Source organism: Sycon ciliatum, chromosome 1, assembly GCF_964019385.1.
Source record: "Sycon ciliatum chromosome 1, ocSycCili1.1, whole genome shotgun sequence".
Classification (NCBI taxonomy): Eukaryota; Metazoa; Porifera; class Calcarea; order Leucosolenida; family Sycettidae; genus Sycon; species Sycon ciliatum.
In genome coordinates this window covers 5,765,022-5,789,300 of record NC_088643.1, presented here as the reverse complement: position 1 = coordinate 5,789,300, position 24,279 = coordinate 5,765,022, and the positions used below count along the sequence as shown (strand labels likewise).

The 24,279-nt window shown below is 47.3% G+C and overlaps 2 protein-coding genes across 2 annotated transcripts; one reads left to right on the top strand and one right to left on the bottom strand.

Moving 5' to 3' along the window:
- The first annotated feature begins 3,463 nt into the window (after positions 1 to 3,463).
- On the top strand, positions 3,464 to 14,123 carry LOC135811358 (non-homologous end-joining factor 1-like). Its single transcript, XM_065324590.1, has 8 exons — positions 3,464 to 3,743; positions 5,037 to 5,141; positions 6,234 to 6,344; positions 9,655 to 9,793; positions 10,691 to 10,752; positions 11,718 to 11,823; positions 12,529 to 12,812; positions 13,383 to 14,123. The coding sequence occupies exons 1-8, from the start codon at positions 3,558 to 3,560 to the stop codon at positions 13,473 to 13,475; spliced, it is 1,086 nt and encodes a 361-aa protein (XP_065180662.1). The 5' UTR covers positions 3,464 to 3,557; the 3' UTR covers positions 13,476 to 14,123.
- A 474-nt stretch (positions 14,124 to 14,597) lies between these two features.
- On the bottom strand, positions 14,598 to 18,636 carry LOC135811347 (kelch-like protein 3). Its single transcript, XM_065324578.1, has 2 exons — positions 16,699 to 18,636; positions 14,598 to 16,183 (listed from the first exon to the last, which is right to left on the bottom strand). The coding sequence occupies exons 1-2, from the start codon at positions 18,130 to 18,132 to the stop codon at positions 15,434 to 15,436; spliced, it is 2,184 nt and encodes a 727-aa protein (XP_065180650.1). The 5' UTR covers positions 18,133 to 18,636; the 3' UTR covers positions 14,598 to 15,433.
- Between the last annotated feature and the right edge of the window lie 5,643 nt (positions 18,637 to 24,279).

Here is a 24,279-nt window from a genome sequence, read left to right as displayed (position 1 = left end):
AATTGCATACGAATCGCATAAAATTGTAATATTCCGCCTGTTCGCATCAAATTCCATACAGTTGTACATGTTCTACAAACACAAGTACAAGTAGATGCACTAGGAAGTTGTAGGTTTACGACTCCCTTGATAATATGTCCAGTCCACTACAATCAGTGATGGTCGTAGCCAGGTCGGACGATGCGTTGACCCCGTTGAACTTTTGCTACTACAGTACAACGCCCTCTACAAAAAAATTCCCTTGTTATTTTGCACAGAACCATTTTGCATTAGCAGCATATGTGAGCATAATGCGGCATAATATGGTAACTTTTAGCATAAAAATAGCATAATTCTGCAATTTTTTCAGCAATGCGAAAAGCATAATTTCACGAAAATATTAGCATAATCCGTCAAGGCCTAGCATGAGCTGTTTCGGATATTTCGCCTGGCTTATTTCGTTTCGGCGCTGCTGGGACCTCCTTTCGCGGAATATTACTCAATGACAGGTGAGTTGACCAGTTGCCTTTGATTCATTTGCTTGTGTTGACTCTTTCATTCAGGAAAAGTGTGCTGATTTTGGGGCGGAATGCAATAAATAATGGAAAAGTTGACAGGATCTCTTTTCTAAATTTTGCTTTTCTGCTGCCGAGCTGCGAGGCGTCCTTTTACGGAATACTCGATGACAGATGATCTCTAAGTAACTGAGTTGACCGGTTTCCTTCGATTCATTTGCTTATGTTCACCCTTTCATTTACGGAAACGTGTGTTGATTTTATTCGGATTTAGATCCATTTTTATCTCTTTGCCTTTGTCTACAGTGTGCGAAGAACGCGAGTTCACCTTCTTGACGGTAAGGCTTATGTTAGATGTGTTGTCGAAATACTCATATTCATTGTACATTGATACGTTACAAGTAAGGCACTGGTCAGTGGCATACTATCGTTGGCAGTTCCCAATCTGGAGGGAAAGTTTCAAGTACCAATTGACCGAGTTTGCAAAATAAATTCGCATATCAGGGGAAATCTCTATTGTGGAGAGGTTCAGTAACTTGTTTGTTTCATACGAAACAATCCAATGGGTGCAGTCTCGTCTCGTGAAAATCTCGTACTTGTATGATTGGATTTGTTTACTCGAGTCTGGGCTGTTTGATTTGTGACTAGCGCCGGGATTGCACTGCCACAAATAAAGTTCCGTGCCGCCAAAGCAAGAATTACGATCTGCAATCTGTTTGTAGTACCTGTAAGAATGTGGAGTACATGTATCGTACTTTCTCTGTTGCTGTTTCAGTTGCCGTCATGTTGCTAAAGAAAGGTTCAGTAGAGAGGTTCTACAAAACGAAAATTCGAACGAAGTTTCGCGACAGTCCTTGCGAAAGTGTGTGCGAATTTTTGCACGAACTTTGCGTTCTGCACATTTTCGTAGTTTGCGCGGGCCAAGTGCACGTACGCCATGACCCGATCTCACGAAATTTCCTACGACAGTTCATTTCGCGTTCCCTGCAAGTTTCGCGTCCAAAGGTGCGAAGTTTCGCACTTCATGATGTAGAGCGAAAGTTTGTACGCATTTTCGTTTTGCAGAATCTCTGTAGTGACTCAATTGTTTCATACGAGACGAGTCAATGAGTCGGTGTGGCTTAGAATCTTTCGCTGTAGAAGAAATCTATTCGTATGTCTATTGGAGAAATAATTGTATTCACTGGTTATAAAATAGGTTAAGACAAACTCACAGAATATATACCATCGGTCCCTTGGTGTTCGTCCTAAAGAGGTTCGACTGGATATCATTCATAATCACCAAAAGATGTGTAAGATTTTATTATTGTGGAGTGCCTTGTTTATCTCTCAGTACCTCCAACCATAGCCTTGCCCCTTTTATCCTCGGGATCAGTGTAGTTGTTGGAACGAGGTTTTGGACTCAGCAATGTATTCGTTTACATTTTAATTCATGTTTATTGTTCCTCCTTTGCTGTGTTGTTTTAGAAAATCGTGGCCTAACAGTTTGAAGTCATTGAACTACTTCCAAAAGTTGTATCGGCATCAACAGGATTACCATTTCAGTGCAATATGATGCAGGATGACCTTATCACGATAAGCCATGATTATAAACACAGAATCAACAAAAACATCTGCGACACGCACCTGGCTACATTTCTCAAATAAATCTGATCGAGGGTGGGGAAATCTGAAATATCTGAAAGGCAAGACAATTTTATGACAGAGTCATGAAATTCTTCAACAGCAAGTTGCAACATGCACAGAATGACCTCCGTATAAAAAAGTATCACCACCACCAGACCACGACTCACATGTTTCCCCGCCGAAGAACATGCATTATCATTTATGCTAATGCCATTTTCTGCAAGAAAAGGCTTGCACATCATGCGTATAATACGGTATTGATGTGAAGCTCGAAGGCCATCATTTACATATTGATATAGGCAAGAGTACATAACCAAGAGTGTGCAACTGCCTGCACAACCTCTATGCTGTGCTGCGACGGCAGAACTTCACATCACGTGACATGGTTCAAAAGGTTATGCTGGCAAACAGTGCAAAGTGACCACAAGAGAGTTGTACCCAAAGCTGGGCTGCGTACAACCCAGTATCTATCGATATATCATGCACTATACTAGAGTGCACGGGTTCATCACGTGATGTGAAGTTCTGCCGTCGCAGACCCCATAGCTGGAGTTGCACACTCTTGGGTTATGTACTCTTGATATAGGGCATTCCATTGATTGGTGACAGAAAAAACAAAAGAAATTATAGCAATAAAAACTGCTTTATGGCAGTTTTCTAAAAAAAAGTTATTGTGTTCTAGTCCATGGACCCCGTCTAAAAAGTAAGAAATTAACGAAATGTGATAGCCGAAAATTAAAATTTCACACAAAACCTCACAATAATCACACACAGAATGAAAAGCTACATGTACCGTAGAAGACCTTTTCTCCTCGTGATCCTCTTTCCTATGCATGCATGTTGCCAATTGTTGGTGCAGTACAAGTAACGTTTAGTGTTGAAAGCAGCATTTCAAGTGTTGTGATTATTGTGAGGTTTTGTGTGAAATTTTAATTTTCGGCTATCACATTTCGTTAATTTCTTACTTTTTAGACGGGGTCCATGGACTAGAACACAATAACTTTTTTTAGAAAACTGCCATAAAGCAGTTTTTATTGCTATTATGTATTACTGCACAAGGACCAGTGCAATACCGGCCGATATCTGCACGAACGGCGAAAAAAATAACCTATATTTGCACGCTCGCTTCGAAGTGAGCGTGCAAATATAGGTTATTTGCACGCTCACTCGCGCGATCGCCGGGGTGCAATATCGCACTGCAGTGCATCCACATTGGCCGGCGGTGTACTGGGGAATATTGCACGCTCAGTAAGGCCGCTGATTGGCTCAAACCATGGAAACACTCACGTGGGGTGCGATAATTCATATTCCGACTCAAGATTCAAACTCCTTCCCTGATTTGAAATGAAACAAGCGAATATCCTCAACAAATTAAAATTATTATTATTATTTTGACGTTCTCCCTGAGCAAAGTAGGTCGAGAAGAAGCTATACCTGATGAATCCCGTCACGAAATGGAAAGTAGGCCTACAGAGTGCTCCGTGGCGGCCGCTGACCGTGGATGGCGACTCGTACTTGCTGAAATCCGTGGCCGATGACCATGGGTATCATGTAGCTATTAGTGACTTGGTGTCGATCTGGTTTGAGCAATTAGACGCCGACGTGTTCCACGCTCGATCGAAGGTGCGCTCTCATATTCATATAGCTTACTTCTTGTATGTGCATCAGTTTGAACCAAAGAATATTACTAGAATTATACAGCTTGCGTACGGGTTCTACTCAGATCGACTATCTCGTTGAACATCAAAATCTGGTGAAACTGGTACACACATTTTGTAAGAATGAACTGGGGCGGGGGGGGGGGGGGGGGGGGGGGGGGGGGATAAGCTGATTGTTCAGTAACTGGTGGTGTTAGTGGACATTGTAGCGTAACTTGTAGTTCCTTGGTTCTTTTTCTTTTCTACAAATTTTGTATTTAAAAAAAATACGTACTGAATTAATATTGGTGAGAATGGGTAAAGCAATGAAGGCACGTACTAGTATGTATGTAAGGCCATGGTAAAAAATAAAGTTGATTCTCAGGTCATGAGCCTGTGAAAATTGGTGCGAGCGCGCGAGCGATTTTTTTATTTTATTTCCCACAATTTTTTTATTTCCAAAGATAGGGTGGAGTCACACATGTACATAATCAAGAGTCCATAAACAAGAGTATGCAACTGTGATCTCTTTTCTATGGGCCAGATGCGCGACGCGCTGCCTTCATTACATCATTCAGCTGCAGTCCGCGCACTGCGGAAAACCAAACACCGCACTTTCCCTCTGGTTTGAAATGAACTTTCGTACGGAACTGGAGTTCACGCGCCAGAATTCAGAGATCCCGTAGGTACTGGAACGAATCGAGCAAAAACGGATGGGTTCGTACGAGAAATTGTGAGTTTGAATGCATGCTTTCAGAGCGTGATGAAGGCAAGTTATGTAATGAAGGCAGCGCGCCGCGCACTGACCCATAACCACAGTTGCATACTCTTGTTTATGCACTCTTGACATAATATTATGTACATGGTCACATGTTTATATATTCAGGCCAGGGAGTAGAAAAATACCGGTATTTTACTACTCCCTGATTCATGCCTTTCGCATTGACCGTTTTCATGCGCGCATGTGCATGTATAGAGTTTTTTTTAAATCGTCGGTGCGCCGCCAAAAATCGGTGCGCGCGTACTTGAGAATCAAAGATAATTTTTACCATGGCCTAAACAACAGTGAGCAGGAGTATGCATGGAGGCGTAGCGTGTTTCCTGTCATGTGCCATGTAGTGTAACTAACCTGGTTTTGTTGTTTGTTGAAATCTTTTATTCTCATGATGGCATGTGGCAAATACGAGAAGTGGTTATTGTTGTTGTTTTTGTTTATTTCGCTTTGTGGCTGCATGTGGTTTGGGCTATCTCTCTCACACACACACACACACATGCACAGGAAGTCAACCCCAAGGTGGAAGCTCCGGTTACACGGCTTATAAGACACGTCAGCTCCTTCATCAGCACTGAGCCATCCAAAGATGCGGAGTTCCACTTTGCAAAGGTTAGCCATAAGTTAGGCACAACACCAACCCGGAGACATTGATACACGGTCGTGTATAGAGCTATGTATGTAACCTTTTGCCTTTACACCTGGACAAGACATGCTCATGAGTTGTTCCCAGAAAAGCATGATAAATCCATCGTGTTGTTGATAATCAATGTGGTGGTACAGTGGTCCCTCTATAATCCGGCACTATTTGTGCCACGGAAAATCTGCTGGATTAGGGAGGGTGCTGGATTAACAAATCGGATTTACTGCTGCAATGTGCATGAAAAGGACATTTTGGCTACTGAAAATTGTGCTGGTTTATCGAGGGTGCTGGTTTATAAAGTGCTGGATTAAAGAGGGACGACTGTACTTTTGTTATGCCTTGCTTGTGTACACTATGCACCGGGGGTAATTGTAGAGTCGACTCCACTCATAACAAACTCGCATAATAACGAATTTCGCTATGAACGTTATAGCAAACCAATGCCCACGTCCCTGTTTGAACCCATACCAAATTGATGATATAATCACAGTCATAATCTATATTTAAAAGGAAGGATCAAATTGTCACATGTTATCCGTAGTTTGTGTCCAACACTAACAGTTATAAGCAAGATGTTGTGTAGTCAGAAGTGCAACAGCTAGCACAATACTGACTGAGGTGATACTGACATTCAACGACCTGATAATAGGCTCTATCATGCCTTGGATGCGCAAACCAACAGCCTTCCAACTTGGAAGGTTCTAAGTTATGAGTTGTAGGTTAGTGCATGGCAGAGCGGGCCTTATGGCTTGTTAATGCCCGACAAGTTAGCCTGAGGGCCTTGGCGGGAACGTCACTGATTGGTCGTCTCCTGGACAACGAGACGGACCTCGTTCTAAATAACATGAATTAACAGCATCTTGCTTATAACTGTTAGTGTTGTTACTGTTACTGTTAGTGTTGGACACAAACTATGGGACACAAACTAAGGATAACACGAAACAATTTGGTCCTTTCTTTTAAATTTAATCCTTGGCTGTCCATTCGAGTCTTAGTTGCACATAATCTGTATTCCGCGTTTTGTGTGTGTGGGCGCGCGTGCGTATATGTGTTTTATCCAGTCTTCCGGCGAAGATGAGAGTACACAGTCGGTGACTTTGCACCTGAAAACTAAACTGGCGTCTCTGCCGTATAAATGGGAGTTTCGGCTGCAACAAGGCAATGCCGGTGATGTGAGTACTTCTATCAGCTTGTTTGTGTGTGTGTGTGTGTGTGTGTGTGTGTGTGTGTGTGTGTGTGTGTGTGTGATGTCGGATGAGGCTTCGGCAGTCGTTCTTCATCCGACATCAAGCGCCGTATTGCCGAAGCCTCAAAGGCCTTCGGAGCCCTCCAGAAGGTATTCACTGACAGATCTCTGTCCCTCTCTAGTAAACGCCACCTGTACATGGCCTGCGTTTCCTCAATATTACTGTATGGCGGAGAGTGTTGGACCCCACTCCAACGGGATATCAGAAGTTTGGATAAATTCCACCATCAATGCATCCGGACTGTCCTCAGCATCACCAAGCCTCGTCAGTGGTCCGAGCGGCTGTCATCCACAGACCTGCGGAACCGTTGGGGAGACCCAGTACTGATGTCTACACGCCTCCGCAATCGGCGTCTGGAATGGACTGGGCACGTTGCGCGTATGGATGAGGATCGCACCCCCCTCCAACTCCTCTTTGGGTGGCTACCTGTGCCTCGGCCGTTTTGTGGTCCCCGGCGACGGTGGAAAGACACGGTGATGACCGACCTCAAGGTTGCACTGCAACAGCCATCTCAGTGGTTCATCCTTGCTCAGGACCGCCAACAGTGGAGGGAAGTACGGGTTGCCCCTCAGTCGAGCTCCACCATGCCCAAGTCTGTGCATTGCGCAGTGTGTGACCGGAACTTCTCACGGGTCTCAGATAGAACGCGGCACAAGTGCACCACTCAGAGACGGCTTCCCATCCAGCTCCAGCGTGGATCAGTGCAATGCCAGAACTGCCAGAGGTGGTTCCGCAGCAAGGGTGGCTACTCTGTTCATCGATGCCAGCCTGTCACGAGTTCTCCTACACCAACAGTCAGTCTGTCTGTGCCACTTTCAGCTTGTTGCCAGCAGCACTGCCCAACATGTCAGCGATGCTTCCGTTCTGCGGCCGGGTTCAAGCGTCACAACTGCAATCGTGGTGCGAGACCATCTGCTGCTGAGAGAGCAGCTCTGCCCCTCAGCTGCCCACGTTGTAAACGCAATTTCCGCCGGCAGCAGGACCTAGCCAGACATTCGCGGTCCTGCTTGTGATCCGTGTCCCGTTTTCTGGTCCCCTTTCCATAGGGGTGACACTTGCCCCTCTGGGCAGTCATGCTGCTAGTAGTAGTAGTAGTAGTAGTGTGTGTGTGTGTGTGTGTGTGTGTGTGTGTATGTGTTTGTGTTTGTGTTTGTGTGTGTTTGTGTGTGTGTGTGTGTGTGTGTGTTTGTGTGTGTTTGTGTGTGTGTGTGTTTGCATGTGTGTGTGTGTGTGTGTGTGTGTGTGTGTGTTTGCATGTGTGTGTGTGTGTGTGTGTTTGTGTGTGTGTGTGTGGTGGTGTCTGTGTTGGTGTGTCTGTTTGTGTGTGTGTGTGTGTGTGTGTTGGTGTGTGTGTTTGCGTATGTGCGTGTGTGTGTGTTCTTGCGGTATCCTTGCCCCGTAGAATGTATTGCCCTGAATTCTTTATACTATTCTAACGTTACTTTTAACCCTTTAGTAGGGATGTCAGCGAACGCACTGCGCAGGCCTCTGCGCATGCATTGCGTCATCGATTTTTTGAACGTGATCGCGGCCGACAGAGAAAACATGGCCGCTGTCTATTTGCACCGCTGGGAGTCGTAAAATTACTGTTCTTCTGTCCCCGCGACCATTCAAATCATACGCGATACTCGAGGCCCCACGTACTCACCACGTTCTCCCCGGTCGATTTCTCTGAAAGTTTGCACATCGTGAAACACCAGTATGAGAGGTGTTCAGGCCAATTTTCAAGGAATTTCCCTGGTTGGATCGTTCCAAAATTGGACTTCCATTTCTCGCTCGCGGCCATTTCTTGCGCGATGGAAGCGCCCTGCCCTGGTGAGTAACCAGCATCGCGCTTGGTAGAGAGTTGCTGCAATCAGCTCCCTGATGTCTTCGCTGCCATTGTCAGAAGCGATGGACCATGAATTTGTTTGAGCGTCTCTGGATGCTACTATTCCTCAGCCTAGTTTTCAGCCATTCCGTGCATCTTCTTCGCACGATTTATTTTGCAAAAAATTGAAAGTGTTCATGAGTTTTCTTGTCGGCCGCGCGTAGATGGGCCAGGCTGACCTGCGCAGATGGGCTGCGCAGTGCGTTCGCTGATATCCCTACCTTTAGGGCCCACGATTATTTCCAGGAATGCACTGCACACGCGAGCCCAGTTACTTATCTGGTCATAACTTTGGTGTCCTTTGACTGATTTTGGTGATCTTGGGCTTCGGCGCTCCAAAGCCAGTATTGCGAGTGCCCAATTCAAATTCTCTGCCATTTCAACAAATTGTAGCGCAGATCGCTCAGATTTTTACATGAGAGCTGAGGAACATGCCTTTGCGATGACGTTAACTATCTGTGGCTGCGTGGGCCGCGAGTCGGGGAAACCCCCAAAAACTAGTTCAAAATGCATGCACCCGAGTTGACTCTGCTGAGCGAATTAAGTTCGAGTCTTATAACTCCATTCTCCGGTCTCGGATCGCCTTTGGGTGTTTTTGAGCCGATAGCTGAGACAATTCTTATGTCAATAGACCTTTCGATTGTTCGATTTGGTCAAGGACAGCCGAGTTACGCCAGATTGCACTTTGAAAAGTATGCACTGCACACTGGTACGGATATATCCGTACTATGGGCCTCAAAGGGTTAAATCCCTCATTTTCAAGACAACTTTGTAATTTGTTTTAAGAACTTTGAAGCTCCATTGTAGCCTTGTCATGTTTTGCTTCACCTCCGATTCGCAACACATGAACAGTCCTTGGCTACACTACGTACAGTAATAATACCGTAAAGTACCGCCAGAGCGCCCCGCCTCGCGAGAGCGCCCCACCTGGATTTTACAGCCAGAGAAAGGAAAATCGTATGGCAGAGTGCAACGAAGTGTGTACGATGTGAGAATATTAGTGTACTAAGGTCACACTTGGCAGGTTTTTGTGTGGAGCTTGTGTCCGCTCGAAGGTACGGATTGACTGCAAAACGTGCAATATGTGTACAAGGTTCATGTCGTATGACCTACAGACAGCAGACCACCTCCACAATACGACCACGGAAGGATGAGATGGTGGGGCGCTTTGGGGGTACTTTACGGTACTGTTCCAAATGTTCACCCAGGAGAGCATCACCCTGATTTGGAACAATATTCCTACTGTACGTGGCGTAGCCAAGGACTGGACGTGAAGTAAAAGAACTTTATAATTGCGATAAAAAAGGACAAATTGCGCTCTCAACATTAAATTTTCATTTTGCACTGATTATTCTGTCTCTACAGGTGAGCGAGCACGTACTCTGTCCACTGTTGCTGACCGCGGGGGAACTGCAGCGCAGGACACAAGAGCTACATCAGCTTCTCGTCAAGAAGGATAAGGAGATTGCCGAGTACAAGAGCTGCGGAGCGCGGATCACCAGACGTAAGCGCTTATCTGCAGTGCAGTCGTGTGCGGCGTTGCACTCGTCTCGTTCTTGTCGTGTTTTCGTTGTGTTGTACTGCATAACACGTTACTTTAGGTGTAACTTTAGGGTGCGTTCTTATATTCTCTAGCTTCTATGAGAGGAAGAAAAGAGAAGTCGAAGAAACTGGGATAATTCAAGAACGGGTCTCGAAGAATTCGGAGATATTTTGCACATGTCAAGCAAAATGAAGCGCCAAAGGGGCCGCGATCTTGAGTGCCACGAATATAGTATGCGCTGTGCGTATGCGAAAAGGGAAATGCGTACACTCATGATCAACATGTGGCTTTTAGCCTAGTTCGCATGCGCTGATCCCAAACCGCGGGATTCTCCAAGTTTCAGCCACCTCTGAAGCTTGGAGAGCTTGGAGAGCCTCCTAAAATTCGGAGAGGATATAAGAACAGCTCGCGAACTTTTCGGAGAGTCTCCAACTTTTCCGAGAGGATTTAAGAACGCACCCTTAATTTCGGTAACTTCGGTAGAGAAGTCAGGCATCTGCATGTAAGATTACACCTAAACGGCGCTAGGGTATGCACTGTGTTTGAAGGGAATGCTGGTCACCTAATTCTACGTTACACGTGAAACCTGGCAGGTCCCTGACACCGGCATTTTAGTACGCCGAAAAGTACACGTTATACAGTATCCACAAAAAGTGCAAAAAGGAGTAGTAATATTTCCACTGAAACTGACCGAAAGGGTGCCCGGTGGACCGAAGTGCCCGTAACTTTGGTGTCCGGATAACCGCGGTATGAGTGTACATGTAGTTGTAAGGGACCATGTCCGTCTACCTGTATGCTAGTCCTACCATTCTCTGAATCTTTGCTTTGTCTTGTTTCTTGCACTGCTCCGCCTCACAGGGCACTTGGAGACCAGCTCGTTTGATGCTAAGGTGTTTGATAACGAAATGCTTGTCAGTAAGGTATGTCCCGTTTGCCTTGTCCTGCTTTTGTATTCATGTTTTGATCATTTTTCTTCTCAAGACAAGCTCACGGTCAACTCTGGGTTCAAGTTCAATTTTGCAACTGGGTATTGTAGTGTATGGTGTTTGTTACCGCATTGTCTCTCTCTCTCTCTCTCTCTCTCTCTCTCTCTCTCTCTCTCTCTCTCTCTCTCTCTCTCTCTCTCTCTCTCTCTCTCTCTCTCTCTCTCTCTCTCTCTCTCTCTCTCTCTCTCTCTCTCTCTCTCTCTCTCTCTCTCTCTCTCTCTCTCTCTCTCTCTCTCTCTCTCTCTCTCTCTCTCTCTCTCTCTCTCTCTCTCTCTCTCTCTCTCTCTCTCTCTCTCTCTCTCTCTCTCTCTCTCTCTCTCTCTCTCTCTCTCTCTCTCTCTCTCTCTCTCTCTCTCTCTCTCTCTCTCTCTCTCTCTCGCTCTCTCTCTCTCTGTCTATCTATCTTTCTCATCTGGATGCTCGTTGTGAATAAAATCAGTCCTTGTCTTGTCCCCACAATGGACTCCTGTACTGCATGGCTAGCAGGCCGATCACAGCATGTATGGCTGGGTTTAGCTGGATTCTCCGGTTGAGCAACCATTGTGCTAAGAGATAGCAGGCTGTTACTGCCTTGTCAACTCTGCCTTTGCATGATTCAACTGGATTCAAACATGCATAGATGGAAGAGTGTTGCGCTCCCTAGCTTCGTTTCCGTTGATCACTCTGTCTGATTGTCGTTAGAGGTATCTGTCTTCATGCAGGGCTCGCTGTGTTTCTCGCAGCATGAGCGCTCTGACGTTGATGCTTTGAGCCGGTTTAGAAATGCTTTGTTGCTCATTTGACTTCATTTGCGATCATTTCGGCCGGTCACTCTGAGCACCCCTGGTGTGTGTGTATGTGTGTGCGTGTGTGCGTATGTCTGTGTATGTGTGTGTGTGTGTGTGTGTGTGTGTGTGTAGAATTTCACCAGTCTGTTGGAATCATCACCAGCTCTGTGCACTGAGTCGTTCTCCGATGTGTACAAGCAGGTCATGATGCAGCATCACCGGCAGCATCAACAACCGGGTAAGTACTGTGCGTGTGTGTGTGTGTGCGTGTGTGTGCGTGTGCGCGCGTGTGTGTGTGTGTGCGCGTGTGTGTGTGTGCGTGTGTGTGTGTATATATGTGGTGTGTGTGTGTGTGTTCATGTGTGTGTGTAGGGGGGGGGGGGTGCATATGTTGCAGTGGTATGTGCAGCGATTTCCAATCGATAGGTTGCGGGTTCGATTCCTGACGATTATGGTCGCACACGTCTTTCTCCTCTTTCTCATTCTCCTAGCTCTTCTTTCATTCTCCTGGGTGGTTACCAACAGCCAGTGTATGCCGGAGTATGTGGTGTGGTGTGTGTGTAAAAAAGAAAAAAGAAAAAAGAAAAATAGGGATTCACTGGCCAGAAAAAAAACACTTCAATCAGCTGTGTGGTGGATACCAGGCTAGAAAATAGTGGCGGTCAATTCATCAGCCTTGCAAGCTGTTGAATGGTGTAATGCCAGCACAAGTTGCTATGTCTAACATAGCTGTTCGCTATCATCGCTTCCGCGATGGGCATGTCTGAGGTCCGAGGGTGTGTGCATGTGTGTGTGTGTGTTTGCGCGCACGTGTGTGTTCGTGTGATTCTGTGTGCGTGCACCTGAGTATTTTTTTAATGTTTCTCACTGTGTCTCACCTAGTCCTTGTGTGTCTGCATGTCTGTGCGTATGTCACCATTGCTGCGTGCTTCGCTCTTCGAAGACGACGTACCGGATATGGACCCGCTGGACGAGATGATGGCTTCATACTCGCAGGAACTTCCGTCGTCGCTGGTTCCTGGCCCGTCCGCTTCCAGCTCGTACACGTATCGTCTTCCTGCCTCCCTGGTGCCTAGTACGGTCAGCGGAAGTGATGAGCCAGCGGCGAAGCGTGCATTCCGCAGCCCGCCCATTTCTCCCAAAAAAGGCACAGCTCTTACGTCGCCCGACAAGGCATCGCCGAAGAAATCCCCGGCCAAGGGCAAAACAAGCGAAGCGCAGTCTCAGGTATGTGTCACGATTCGTAGTATAGACACTACTTGGTGTTAGTGCTGAATTTTTATTCGGTATTCTTACGATGGTGGCTCGCGCCAATAGCAGATGAGAGACGAAGGAAGTTAGAACCTTTTAAAAGAGCAGCTTCAAATAGAGATATATAAGGAGATTGGCTGCAGATTCTTTAAAAGCCCAGCGTGGGGAATTGCTTTATTGTATTTTTAAATGGCCGGCAATAGGTTGTAATGACTAAAATGGAGAAAGCTGGTGCGTCGTCGTTTGTGAATTTCTGGCTGAAAGCTACATGTATCCAGGCCTTGCTCTTTTGTTTTGTGCTCTGCGAGTAACATGTTGCCTCTTCGAATGTTGCTTGCTTCAACGTGCTCTCTTTGGTCTCCAAGTTGCCGCGTCCTTTTCTTGACGATTGCCGTTTGGTTGCCGCTCGTGTTATTTGACTTATTTTCTCTCTTCTCTTGTCGATTATTGACACGAGTGGATCAGCCAGTGCCTTTACGTTGTAGGCGTAATATTTGACACGGATTTTGTTTGAAATCCACCTTTCTTGCTTGTGTTTACGCACAGGAACAAGAGCTACAGCGACGGCTGGAGATCGAAGAGCGCCTCAAGCAGCAGGCCAGCAAGCAGAAGACGAAAAAGAAGAAGATCAAGCTCTGAAGGTTCCTTGCCGTTGTTCTGGTGGTGAGATTGTCCTGTTCTTGTTGTTTGAAAGTTTACACGGCAACTACTCGTGTGCTGTCACATGTGCTGATGGCATGATTACCTCAAGCATGAAACTATGGTATGAAACACATTTATTTCCAAGACTCCCCCCCCACACACACACAACACATACTCCCCTATTTCTAGACCATAATTATGGAAGAACTGTGACTGTGTGGTCTTTCGATATCTAAATAAATGCCGGCTGCTTGATGCAGATTATATGCCAGTGCTTGACGTTCAACTTAGCTCGTGACTCGTAGCTGTTTTTAGGTATCGCTTATGAATTATGATTACTAGTAGGCATTCGCACTTAGCGACAGAAAAGCAGGGAGTATTTTGCAGGTGTAAGGAAATCCAGTTCTGTTCCTCATATGCCGATTGTCGTAGCTGTGCCAAGCTGAACAAGAATATCATTCAGTGTTTCTCTTTTTTTCTTTTCTACCATTTTCAAGACATCAGTAGGAGCCATGCCTCGCACACACACACACACACACACACTCACACACACACACACACACACACACAGGCTGTTTTCTGAGTTTTTGAATGTTGAACTTTGAACTTTGATTTCGAATTGTCGAATGGTCTTTTCTTCCATGAGCACCGCCGGAATGCTACAACTGCGAATTTTCCTGATCTCGTTGAGGGAAATAAATTATGGACATACACATCTTCTTTGTACCAATGTCATTTACGGTAAATTGCACTACAGACCTGGCTCGCCAGTCATATCCGACTGTCCACTTCTCAACCGTATTTGGATATTGCCACCAGTGCTGTGCCAAATATGGCCTATTTCTGGCCAAACATGTATGATTCCTGCCCAGATATGGATGATTTCTGGCGTGCCATATAAACGGAGGCAAGCCAAATACAGCATCGCCTGCTGTAGTGAGAAACATCATACTTCTAGCTGCACGGATGCTGACAGCACACTCTTTAGGCAGATTCCTATTTGGGCATGTTCTTTTCCGTGGTATATGCCCGACCACCTGAATTTGGATTCCGCCGGCAGTGCTCGCGGCTGCAAGGCCAGCGCCCCGTGGCCGCTTGACTTCTCAACAGATTTCAATGTCCGCTACACTAGTACTGCATTAAAGTTCAAACTGTGATCTGTGACAGCATCCATGGCTAAGGAGACGATTTCATGAGTTGGGTTCACATGCTCTACAAGCGGACAGCAGCAGCAGCAACAGCAGACTAACAAAGATAGCAAACAAAAGACAAGACCGTGTGGTAGCACACACACACACACACACACAACGGCGTGCTACTGGCTGAGTTTAAAAGATAAAGACGAAACGAGTCCTGATGACACGTCCTGCGAGATCATACTTGATATGCCTGACCAGCGATTTGTGATAGTACTCGTGAATACGAACACATGCAGTGTCCGAGGAAATAGGTACATTGTATATATTTGGATGGTGAAGGATGAGATGAGTCAAAGCGAAGGCAATGCAAGTCAGTTAGGACAGAAAATCGGTCAGAGGATTCAAGTCAACTGAGATCAATATTAATTTCAGAGACAGAATAAAAAGAGCATGATTATCAACAGTGGTGGAATGTTAATTGTTGATTCCCTCAAAACGCCACCACTTCCTTCTCAGGAACGTGGTGTTAAAACTTAAAAGAGTTACCCTGGCCACGTTGGGTCATCGGCAGCTGGTCATACGCAGTCATTTCTTCTACAAGCAACTTGGACACTTGATGTACTGACGCACATTTTGCAGAGCGAGACATCAGCTCCCCCGCGTACATCTCACACTACTAGGGCTGATGGTGTTGAGAATCAAGTGGCCGCAGCAAGTCTTCTTCATCCAGAAGAGTCATTCATCCATGCTTCGCCGTGCCGTGCTACTGAAATCACACGGATGAATAATCCATGCGTACCTCCCCGTGTCCAGTCGTCACACGGATGAATCATCCATGCGTACATCTTCGTGTGCGCTGGCAGAAGCGGCAGCCGCCATGGGTGCACTGCCCTCTCCCACTACCGCTGGCAGTACAAGCGTACTCATAGCCCGCGATGGAGAGTTGCTGGTGAACGTCATCTCCCAGTTGTCGTCCCAGGACTCCATCTCGCTGGTCGGCTCCGGGTTCGGCGTTCTCTGCAGCTCCATGGCGGCGATGCGACTCGTGAAGACGGCAACGCCGGTCACGGCACGTGCCAGAGCCAGGCGCGGGCCCGCCTGCCACAGACCGGACCTAGGCTCAAACCACTCGGTCGTTTCCAGGTAGCTCGAGCCGCAGTGGCCGCCAACAACGAGCAAACGGCCGCCGGCACTCGTCGCGGCCAGTCCGCTCCGGCACGTCTTCATCGGCACGGCCATCTTCCACGTGTGCTCCTCCTCCAGGTACTCCACGGTGCTGAGGTTCTTGGAGCCGTTGTAACCACCCACGGCGTACAGGCGGTTCTCCACGGTGGCCACGCCGAGGCCGCCGCGCCTGCCCGCCATGGAGCAGATGGCCGTCCACTGGTCGGTGCTGGGGTTGTAGCACTCCACGCTACGTAGGTACGTGTTGCCGTCGTGCCCGCCGACCACGTACACGTTCTCGCCCAGCGCCGCGGCGCCGGCGTGTCGCCGCGGGCAACGCATGCGCGCGCACTCCGTCCACTTGTTTGTCACCGGGTCGTAGCTCTCCGTCACGTCCAACACCTGCACAGTGCGCGCAAATTAAAACAAAAGGAAACGCACAGAAAACAGGGAATCAACGAATCAATAAATTAAATAATTTCTCGTGACAACCAAGGTGCCGGTACAGGTAATTTTTACCTAAAAAATAAGTAAAAATGCTAAAATAAAACGCACCAAAAATATACATACATGCATGCCGACTGCAGTACGGAAAACTTTCAAACTCCACTGGGCATTGGCTGATGTACAGCGCTGCTCAATGAAATATGGTGGCGCGAGTCAAGTTTGCACCTTGCAGCATTTCGCAGCCCAGTGTTCGCAACGCCCGGCGCGTACGAGTGACTCGACTGGATTTCATTGAGCAGCACTGTACAGATCACATCAACGGCCTGGGCTACATGACTGACCCCCCGCCCCAGCACCTGGCAGTACCGTACCACTTTCAAGTCCTATTTAGAAAGCCGTGTGGCCATACACAATACAGATAGGGAGGACACAAACATGAGCAGCAACACGACGACACGACCACTACTCACTTCCTTAGCGTTGCATCCGCCGATGGCGTAGAGCTTGTCGTTGAGAGCCGTCACGGCAACGTAACGGCGTGCGTGCTTCATCTCCGCCACAAACTCCCACTTGCGAGTCGCCGGATCGTAGCACTCCACGCTGTTCAGGTAGCCGTTGCCCTCGGGGCCCAGCTTGCCGGGAACGTGCCCGCCGATCGCGTACAGCTTGTCCTTGATGATGGCCACGGACAGACCGCTGCGAGCGATGTAGAGCGGCGGCACGTCGAAACCACCCGACGATGACGGCGACGAGTCGACCCCGCTGGTGCTGCTGCTGGCGGTGGCGCTGCCCTCGTCCTGACCGCCGCTAGTCGAGTGCGAGCTGCTGCCACTCGCCTTGACGGGTACCGGGCCGCCGACGTTCTCCAGCGCGTGCTTCTCTACGCGTTCGACCGGCAGGCCAAGGTTGTTCATGCCGCCGACGACGAATAGCACGCCGATGGTGCACGGCCGCGCCGGCATCAGCGTCAGGCGCGATCGCATCTCCGGCAGCAGGTGGTAGTCCTTGGCCTGGTCGATCATGTCGCGGCACTCCAGGCTCATGCGCACCAGGTCGCAATGGCTCACCGTCTCCGTCAGGTACGGCAGCGTCAGCTGCCACAGGCGTACGTGCTTCAGCAGCACGGGAAAGTGCTCGCGCCGCGACTCAGTGTCGTGCCGCACCCAGCGGATCACGCTCTCGTACACAAACTCCTCCATCTCCACGGCCAGCTTTGCGCTGGAGATGAGAGACACCACCACGTTGAGCGGCTGCTCTAGAAATTCCTCCCTCTCCGCCACCTCCCTGAAGTTGAGCTCGGCAAAGCGTATCGCGGCTCTACGCAGGTCGTCGCAGTTGAATAGGATGGAAAACTGCAGCACGGCCAGGCAATTGGCTGTCTCCAGGTGTTCGTGCATGAAGCGAGCACAGGCAGTCTGGACTTCCTTGACTTGTAACATGCTGGCTGTGACCATTAGCTGCTGCACACTTTCTATGCTGATGCTCAGCGACGCTGTGTAGAAGTACTCCACAATGCTGTTCACCGATTCGTACTCCACGTCGTGCATTTCGATCGTCCGTTGGTGGCGTTCTGTCATCTGGCCAGCCAACATGGCGCGGAAATAGGGACTACACGCGGCCAGAACAACACGATGTGCCCGAATGCTTTTCTTCTCCACCAGCAGCTCCACATCGCACAGGCTGTCTCGGAGATGATTCATGGCGCCCATGCTGCACATACCGTGCGTTCGGCACGAGTTGAACACGGCCACGACTTTCGCTCTCTCCTCCGCCATGGCCGACGGTAGAGTCCTTCCTCGATCTGCTGTCTTGTCCACGACAAACGCTGGTGCGATTTGCTCCTGAGCGTACCCGGAAGGTTCCGGCGACGATGGCGCACTGCTATCGTCATAAATAGCGTCCATTTCACCAACGCAACTCACGCTCACGTCTAATTCTTTCCCTACGAACAGCGCGAGGCAGGCTACCTCTGATCTAGTGCTGAAATCGTGAGTCGAACTCACACCAGCCGCTGGTCGTCGAATTCCAGCGACCAGGCAAACACAAACTGAGCGGCTTCCTCGTAGAAACACAGTCACTAGTGTGATGTTCTGAATATACAACGCTCTGGCTGATTATCCCTACTCCAGTTCACAATGACAGGACAGCAGCGATCCTGTAGGTGAATGATCTAGCGGATATTTCACTCAAACCTATCGTCTGTGGCAGATCATGGGGCTACTGTTGTGACATGGAAATATCTCTGTGCACCGACAACAAGACCTACGTTCTCGCTTCGCACTGCACTGATCAGGTGGTTGATTGGCAAAAACAGCACAAATGCTGCAGCTAATACATGGCCTGCATAAAATCTTCTCCGCTGCTGCTCCACGGAAAGGCTATGAGTATGACTGCATGATCAGTGTGTTGAATCAAACTGATGTCAAAGGCCAGTGATGCTGTGCAGTGTGCGTGCAGATCCATGCCGCGTCAGCTATGTAGTGCTCCTGAATGCCGCCTATGGCTGATTGCATGCACTCGCAGACCTGAATAGAACGATCGCAGCCCACGATACCACTATCTGCCGTACTGCGCGAGGGCTCTACTTCCGGAACAGAAAGGCTGGATTTTATGAGAATCAGGCTACAACAAACTGGAACGGGTCTAGACTATGGCTGTTGCAGGCTCAGTGCTACGGCAGACCCGATAAAACGACCGCCAGAATGTCCAGGCCTCCTCTGGGCTGGAGTATGTTTTCTATTTCCGATTCAGCTTAGGTAGTTCAAACATCGACAACCTTTCGTATTGTGATTTGAACCTGCACCATCGCTTCGTAGCCACTGGTGTGTAAAAAGTACGTTCGCGTACCCTACTCAAGCACCATACACATAGCCGTATACGTACGCCATTGCATGATTGTATTTATTGGCATTATTATTATTATTTCTTTAAAATGTGCGCAAGCTCCACACTGCAGCCACTTCATCAAATGGAAAACCTTACACACACACACACACACACACACCATTTTCAATCCAATTGGTCTTGAGAAGTATTGTAATTTGCAGCGAAGAGACCAATTGGATTGAAGATGGTGTGTGTGTGTAAGGTTTCCATTATTATTGTTATCAGGTTATGGCAATACTGACTTTATAGCTCGTTCGTCGTGACACAGAAATGTTAGTCAATGGTTATAAAGCTCAGGGAGAGCCTCTGCGCAGTTCCCAACTGTGACGGGTTGTCGGATGTCATGACTAGAGTAAGCAGTTTCTTGAGAATTGGGTCGAGACTGTTGTTTTGAGCCAAGTGCAATAAATATACAACTCATCGTAAGTCCTAACCACGTGCCTGTATCTCGACGTTCGCGGCTTTTCGCAAGAAGAGCTAGTAGTAGTACTAGTAGACGGGAAGGAAGCTCGTTGTAGATGACCATTGGTGAACAGGCGACTCTTGAGCAACTAAGTTACTTTGAAGACACAGTTCAACGGAACCAGCTACGGTCTAGTGCAGACTGTTACCCAATACTTGGCTATAATAAGGTCACCGTTTCCGAACACAGTGTCCTCCTTGTTTCATGCTGTCAAACTAACATGTGTGACTGTCAGTCGTAGACGTGTTACGTACCAGACGGCCACTTTAAAGGGGAAGTATACCCTAAAATCAAATTTTCACCAGTTGTAGTCTTCTGGGTGCTGAGTCGAATGGTCTTGGTCCGAGGAAGCTGCGACGCTCCCTTCCTACTTGAATCCCAATCGAACTCGCGCACTTCCACCGAAACTGGGTGACTGCGCCCTACTAGATGGGGATTTGTATGCAAAATGTCACTAAAAGCGCCATTTCGTTCTTATAAAAGCACGGATGACCGCGATTGGCCCATATGTTGTAGTCTTTTGGACGCTGAGTCGACTGGTTTTGGTCCGAAAAGGCTGCGATGCAGCGTTCCTCCTTTATTCCCAATCGAACATGGTTGAACAAGCGGTCACGTGCTCCTGGGTGCCCAAATCACCTGGTCACCGCGCCAGCAGGCGACAACTTTCACACCAAGGTTCAACTCGAGTTCAACTCGAGTGACAGGACTGCACCCAAAAAAGGTCAAACAGGCTAGTAAGTTGTACCCTGCAGGCACGGTGACCAGGTGACTGGTGTACGCAGGAGCACGTGACCGCTTGTTCAACCATGTTCGATTGGGAATAAAGGAGGAACGCTGCATCGCAGCCTTTTCGGACCAAAACCAGTCGACTCAGCGTCCAAAAGACTACAATATATGGGCCAATCGCGGTCATCCGTGCTTTTATAAGAACGAAATGGCGCTTTTAGTGACATTTTGCATACAAATCCCCATCTAGTAGGGCGCAGTCACCCAGTTTCGGTGGAAGTGCGCGAGTTCGATTGGGATTCAAGTAGGAAGGGAGCGTCTCAGCTTCCTCGGACCAAGACCATTCGACTCAGCACCCCGAAGACTACAACTGGTGAAAATTTGATTTTAGGGTATACTTCCCCTTTAAAAAGTCTTCATCCGCATTAATTTTTGTCTTCACATGACATGATGCAGTAGGGAGCTCTGCGTATAAATGCAAAGTAATACTAAGGCCAAAACAAAAAATGACCTTGTTTCCGGTCGGCCGACCGGGCCACTTTTTCCCAAATTCTGAAACTTTTTTTTGGTCCCAAATGTATACAAACGGTGGCACTGCCATGTGTGCAAGTGCACTCAACGAGTCATAACTCGGTCACATCTCAACCGAATTCCACAATCGAAACACCTACAAGGTAGCAGAGATTCTCAGCTGTCGGCTTGAAACCCTCCGGGGTCGATACGAGCTATAATAACGGAGCTGGAAGGACTCGAAATGTTTGCTTGATTTCTCAGGAGGTACGAAAACAGGAATACACCACATGCTGTACAAAAACAGTGAGTCAGCCAACTTTGACATTGATCCTTGCCATGATATATGTACAATGTACATGTGTACATGTAGGTGCTCTTGTCCATCATTGCATCAATACCACAACGATTGAGGAACCAAAAAAAAGTATCCAAAAAAAGTTTCATTCCGGCCGACCGAGTCTCCTTTTTGAGGGGTGGCCGACCGGAAACAAGCCTATTTTTTGTTTTGGCCTAATACTATAATAATTATTGCAAACAACTACTACACAGTCTACCATGGTCTACAGTCAGTGCTGGCAACTGAAATCCTACGCCCTTGCCGGCGCGGCGCGCCGGCAAGGGCGTAGGATTTCAGTTGCCAGCACTGTAGTACTCTTACAGTGTATAATAGTAATACATGTACACAATAATAATTATTATTACAAGAGAGAGAGTTTGGAAGCTTTGTTACAACTCTCAGTTTCACGTATTACTGTACTACGATCATCAGGCAACTGATGGATCCAAAACGGGCAGTTAGAACATAAAGGGGGAGCAAGTTGGGAAATTCTGAGGGTGTCATAGGCGACGCGTATCATAGCGCAAGAGTCAGGTGCAGGCGTGAAGTTGCCAAGTCTTCAGACTTGGGGCTGTGCAGCAGTAGTTCCGGCGTGAATGATATAGAATAGAGCTGGGGACAAATGCCAAATCCACACATTAATTAATACATGTACATGACACTTTACTGGATTTTCTTGAAGCAGAAGATTTTCTAGTCTTCTTCTGCTTTGTTCAAAGGGTCGTAGCTACTATTGTAGCTCTTTACGGTACGCCGGTGCTGCAAATGAAGCTTGTGTCGTATCCAGCCAGCCTTGGTCTGACTCAAAGCTGTCATAATATTATAAGTATAAATTATGGCTTGCTCCTTCTTTATTTGAAACTCGGATGTTGAGCCATAAATAAATGTGGAAGAGAAAAAGACATATGGATACGAGTTAAGAGTAACTCTCCATCACTGTAACATGATACTATATACAAGTTGGAAGGCTGTCGGTTAGCGCTACGGAGATGTGTTGAAGCTAGGTGTCAGGACGTCGAATGTTTCAGTACTCTGTCAGTTTTGTGCCTAGTTATTGCACTTTCTGACTGTATATAGTATCATGTTACAGTGATGGAGAGTTACTCTTAACTCGTATCCATATGTCTTTTTCTCTTCCTTCTTTATTATTGTATCTCGATCTCCTTATCGGTTTTTTCGGGCCTCTTTGTACATGTCGTATACTAATAATAATAATAATTAAATAGTTGATTGATATTCTTCACTATATTCTTGATTGATATTGATATTATATTTTCAAGGATTCTCCAGAGGCAAATGGATGCCTATCAAAGGGAGTCTCCTGAGGAAAGGAAGTGAATGTGGCTGTTATGAGAGAGGGAAGAAGGGACATGACAAGGTGAGGAAATAAAAATAATACAAACAGGAACAGCAGAAGCTACTTGCAAGATTTCGGTATGCCTTGCCCAGAATACTTGTGGTGCAGATAGTGTCTACGCCCAGCAACAGTAAATCGGCTAGCGGATGTCAGACAGCGGATTTCTTCTGGCAGCTTATTCTAGGCAACACTGAGACATAGGGTCCAGCGGATTCTGCCGGCAAAAAAATTGGCAGAATTCGGTACTTTTTCTGGTAAGTTTCGTGCATGTTTGGTATGTGGATAAAGACATGGAGCAGAATTCGAGGAATTGCCCGCCATAAGGTTTGTATGGTTCTGCCAATTTTTCTGCTTTTCGAGCAGAATCTGCCACCTTTTCGAGCAGAATCCGCCGCTCCCTACAAAATAGAGGGCATTGAGTGAAGTGGACTGTGGAGAATCATAGAAGATGGATGGCGACTACTACGGGATACGGAAAAAGAGAAATGTTGCCACAATGATGGGTATCGGGGAAAAAACATGGTGGAAGTAAGCGAGGCCTAACATTTGCCGCCGCCATGCAAGTGATTCCCAGGAGGGAAGTTCATTTTAAGTTTCTCCTTTGGCGTGAACCAGTCAGGCCGACGCTTCCGTTTACTCTCTAGGTAAGCTCTTGCAGCTACAGCCTGCAATTTGTCAAGCCTTGCTGACAGTGTTACACTAAGGGGAAAATCCATATGAGAACAGCATATTCAAGAAGTGGACGGACATAGCATTTATACAGTAAATTGAACTAAATTCGTTGTACCGTGAGGGAGAAAATTTGACAAATGGTATAAGAGAAGTACGCGGCCACGGAATTGATTGGTAATACTTTGTATGCGTGCAGTAAGATTAAATGATGGGGTTAGGATGATACCCAAGTGTCGATGTGAAGAAGGCTGAGACAGTAACGTATCATGCATCACGATAGCTCCATAATTAGGACCTAGTACTTTACTCATGGGTCTGCGAAATGGTACGTGGACACACTTGGTGGTGTTGAACAGAGCCTCAGATTTTTCGGACCATTGTAAGCATCTGTCAACATCCTGGTTGCAGGGAGCTGATGTGAGTGGCTATAGGAATGGTAGGAGCGGACACACAAACCATATTGGAGTCGTCAGCAAACAGGGTAAGATCACTGGTGCTGGGAATGGCAGGCAACAAATAGTATGATTGTACTGTTGAGTCACCAAATTAAATAAATTCAATTCATCACAATACATATGGCGACTCAAGTCAAGCGCAGTCGAGGGGAGGGAGGTAGAGAGAGAGCAATAGACACAGAGAGATATCAGCTCCGCGAGAGAAAGATTCTTTCTCCTCCGCCGCGCCCCTCGCGGCCTCGCCATGGGCATGCAATCCTAACAATAATAATACTATGTAACAGTAATTTTGGCCATCGACGAGGCTCTAAAAGGATATCGTCTTGGGATGCTCCTGCCAAATACGGGACATGTACATGTACGTACCTACTATTCTGGATTGTATGCCACATTTGGGCAAGGGAACGCCATATAATAATTATATGGATAGCAGACCACGTGGCACAAGTGTAGTAGTATTCTTTTATTTATAGTGGAGAAAACCAAAACAGGCAGATGTTTAATAACAATGGACCCACTGTGTAGGGTGGAGGAGGGGGGAGACATGGCTGATGGTAAATAGTGGCGGCGAAATAGAGCAGCTCCAGCACAGCTACAGAAACATGGACGTAAAGCTAAAAGCAGGCAAGAATGTGTTGCAAA

What these genes read in the sequence shown, in the direction of transcription:
- LOC135811358 (XM_065324590.1), top strand. Translation starts at nt 3,558, where the DNA reads ATGAATCCCGTCACGAAATGGAAAGTAGGCCTACAGAGTGCTCCGTGG. An exon ending in TGTTCCACGCTCGATCGAAG is followed by an intron (nt 3,744 to 5,036) that starts GTGCGCTCTCAT and finishes ACACATGCACAG; the next exon opens with GAAGTCAACCCCAAGGTGGA. An exon ending in CGGAGCGCGGATCACCAGAC is followed by an intron (nt 9,794 to 10,690) that starts GTAAGCGCTTAT and finishes TCCGCCTCACAG; the next exon opens with GGCACTTGGAGACCAGCTCG.
- LOC135811347 (XM_065324578.1), bottom strand. Translation starts at nt 18,132, where the DNA reads ATGGACGCTATTTATGACGATAGCAGTGCGCCATCGTCGCCGGAACCT. An exon ending in GCGGATGCAACGCTAAGGAA is followed by an intron (nt 16,184 to 16,698) that starts GTGAGTAGTGGT and finishes CGCACTGTGCAG; the next exon opens with GTGTTGGACGTGACGGAGAG.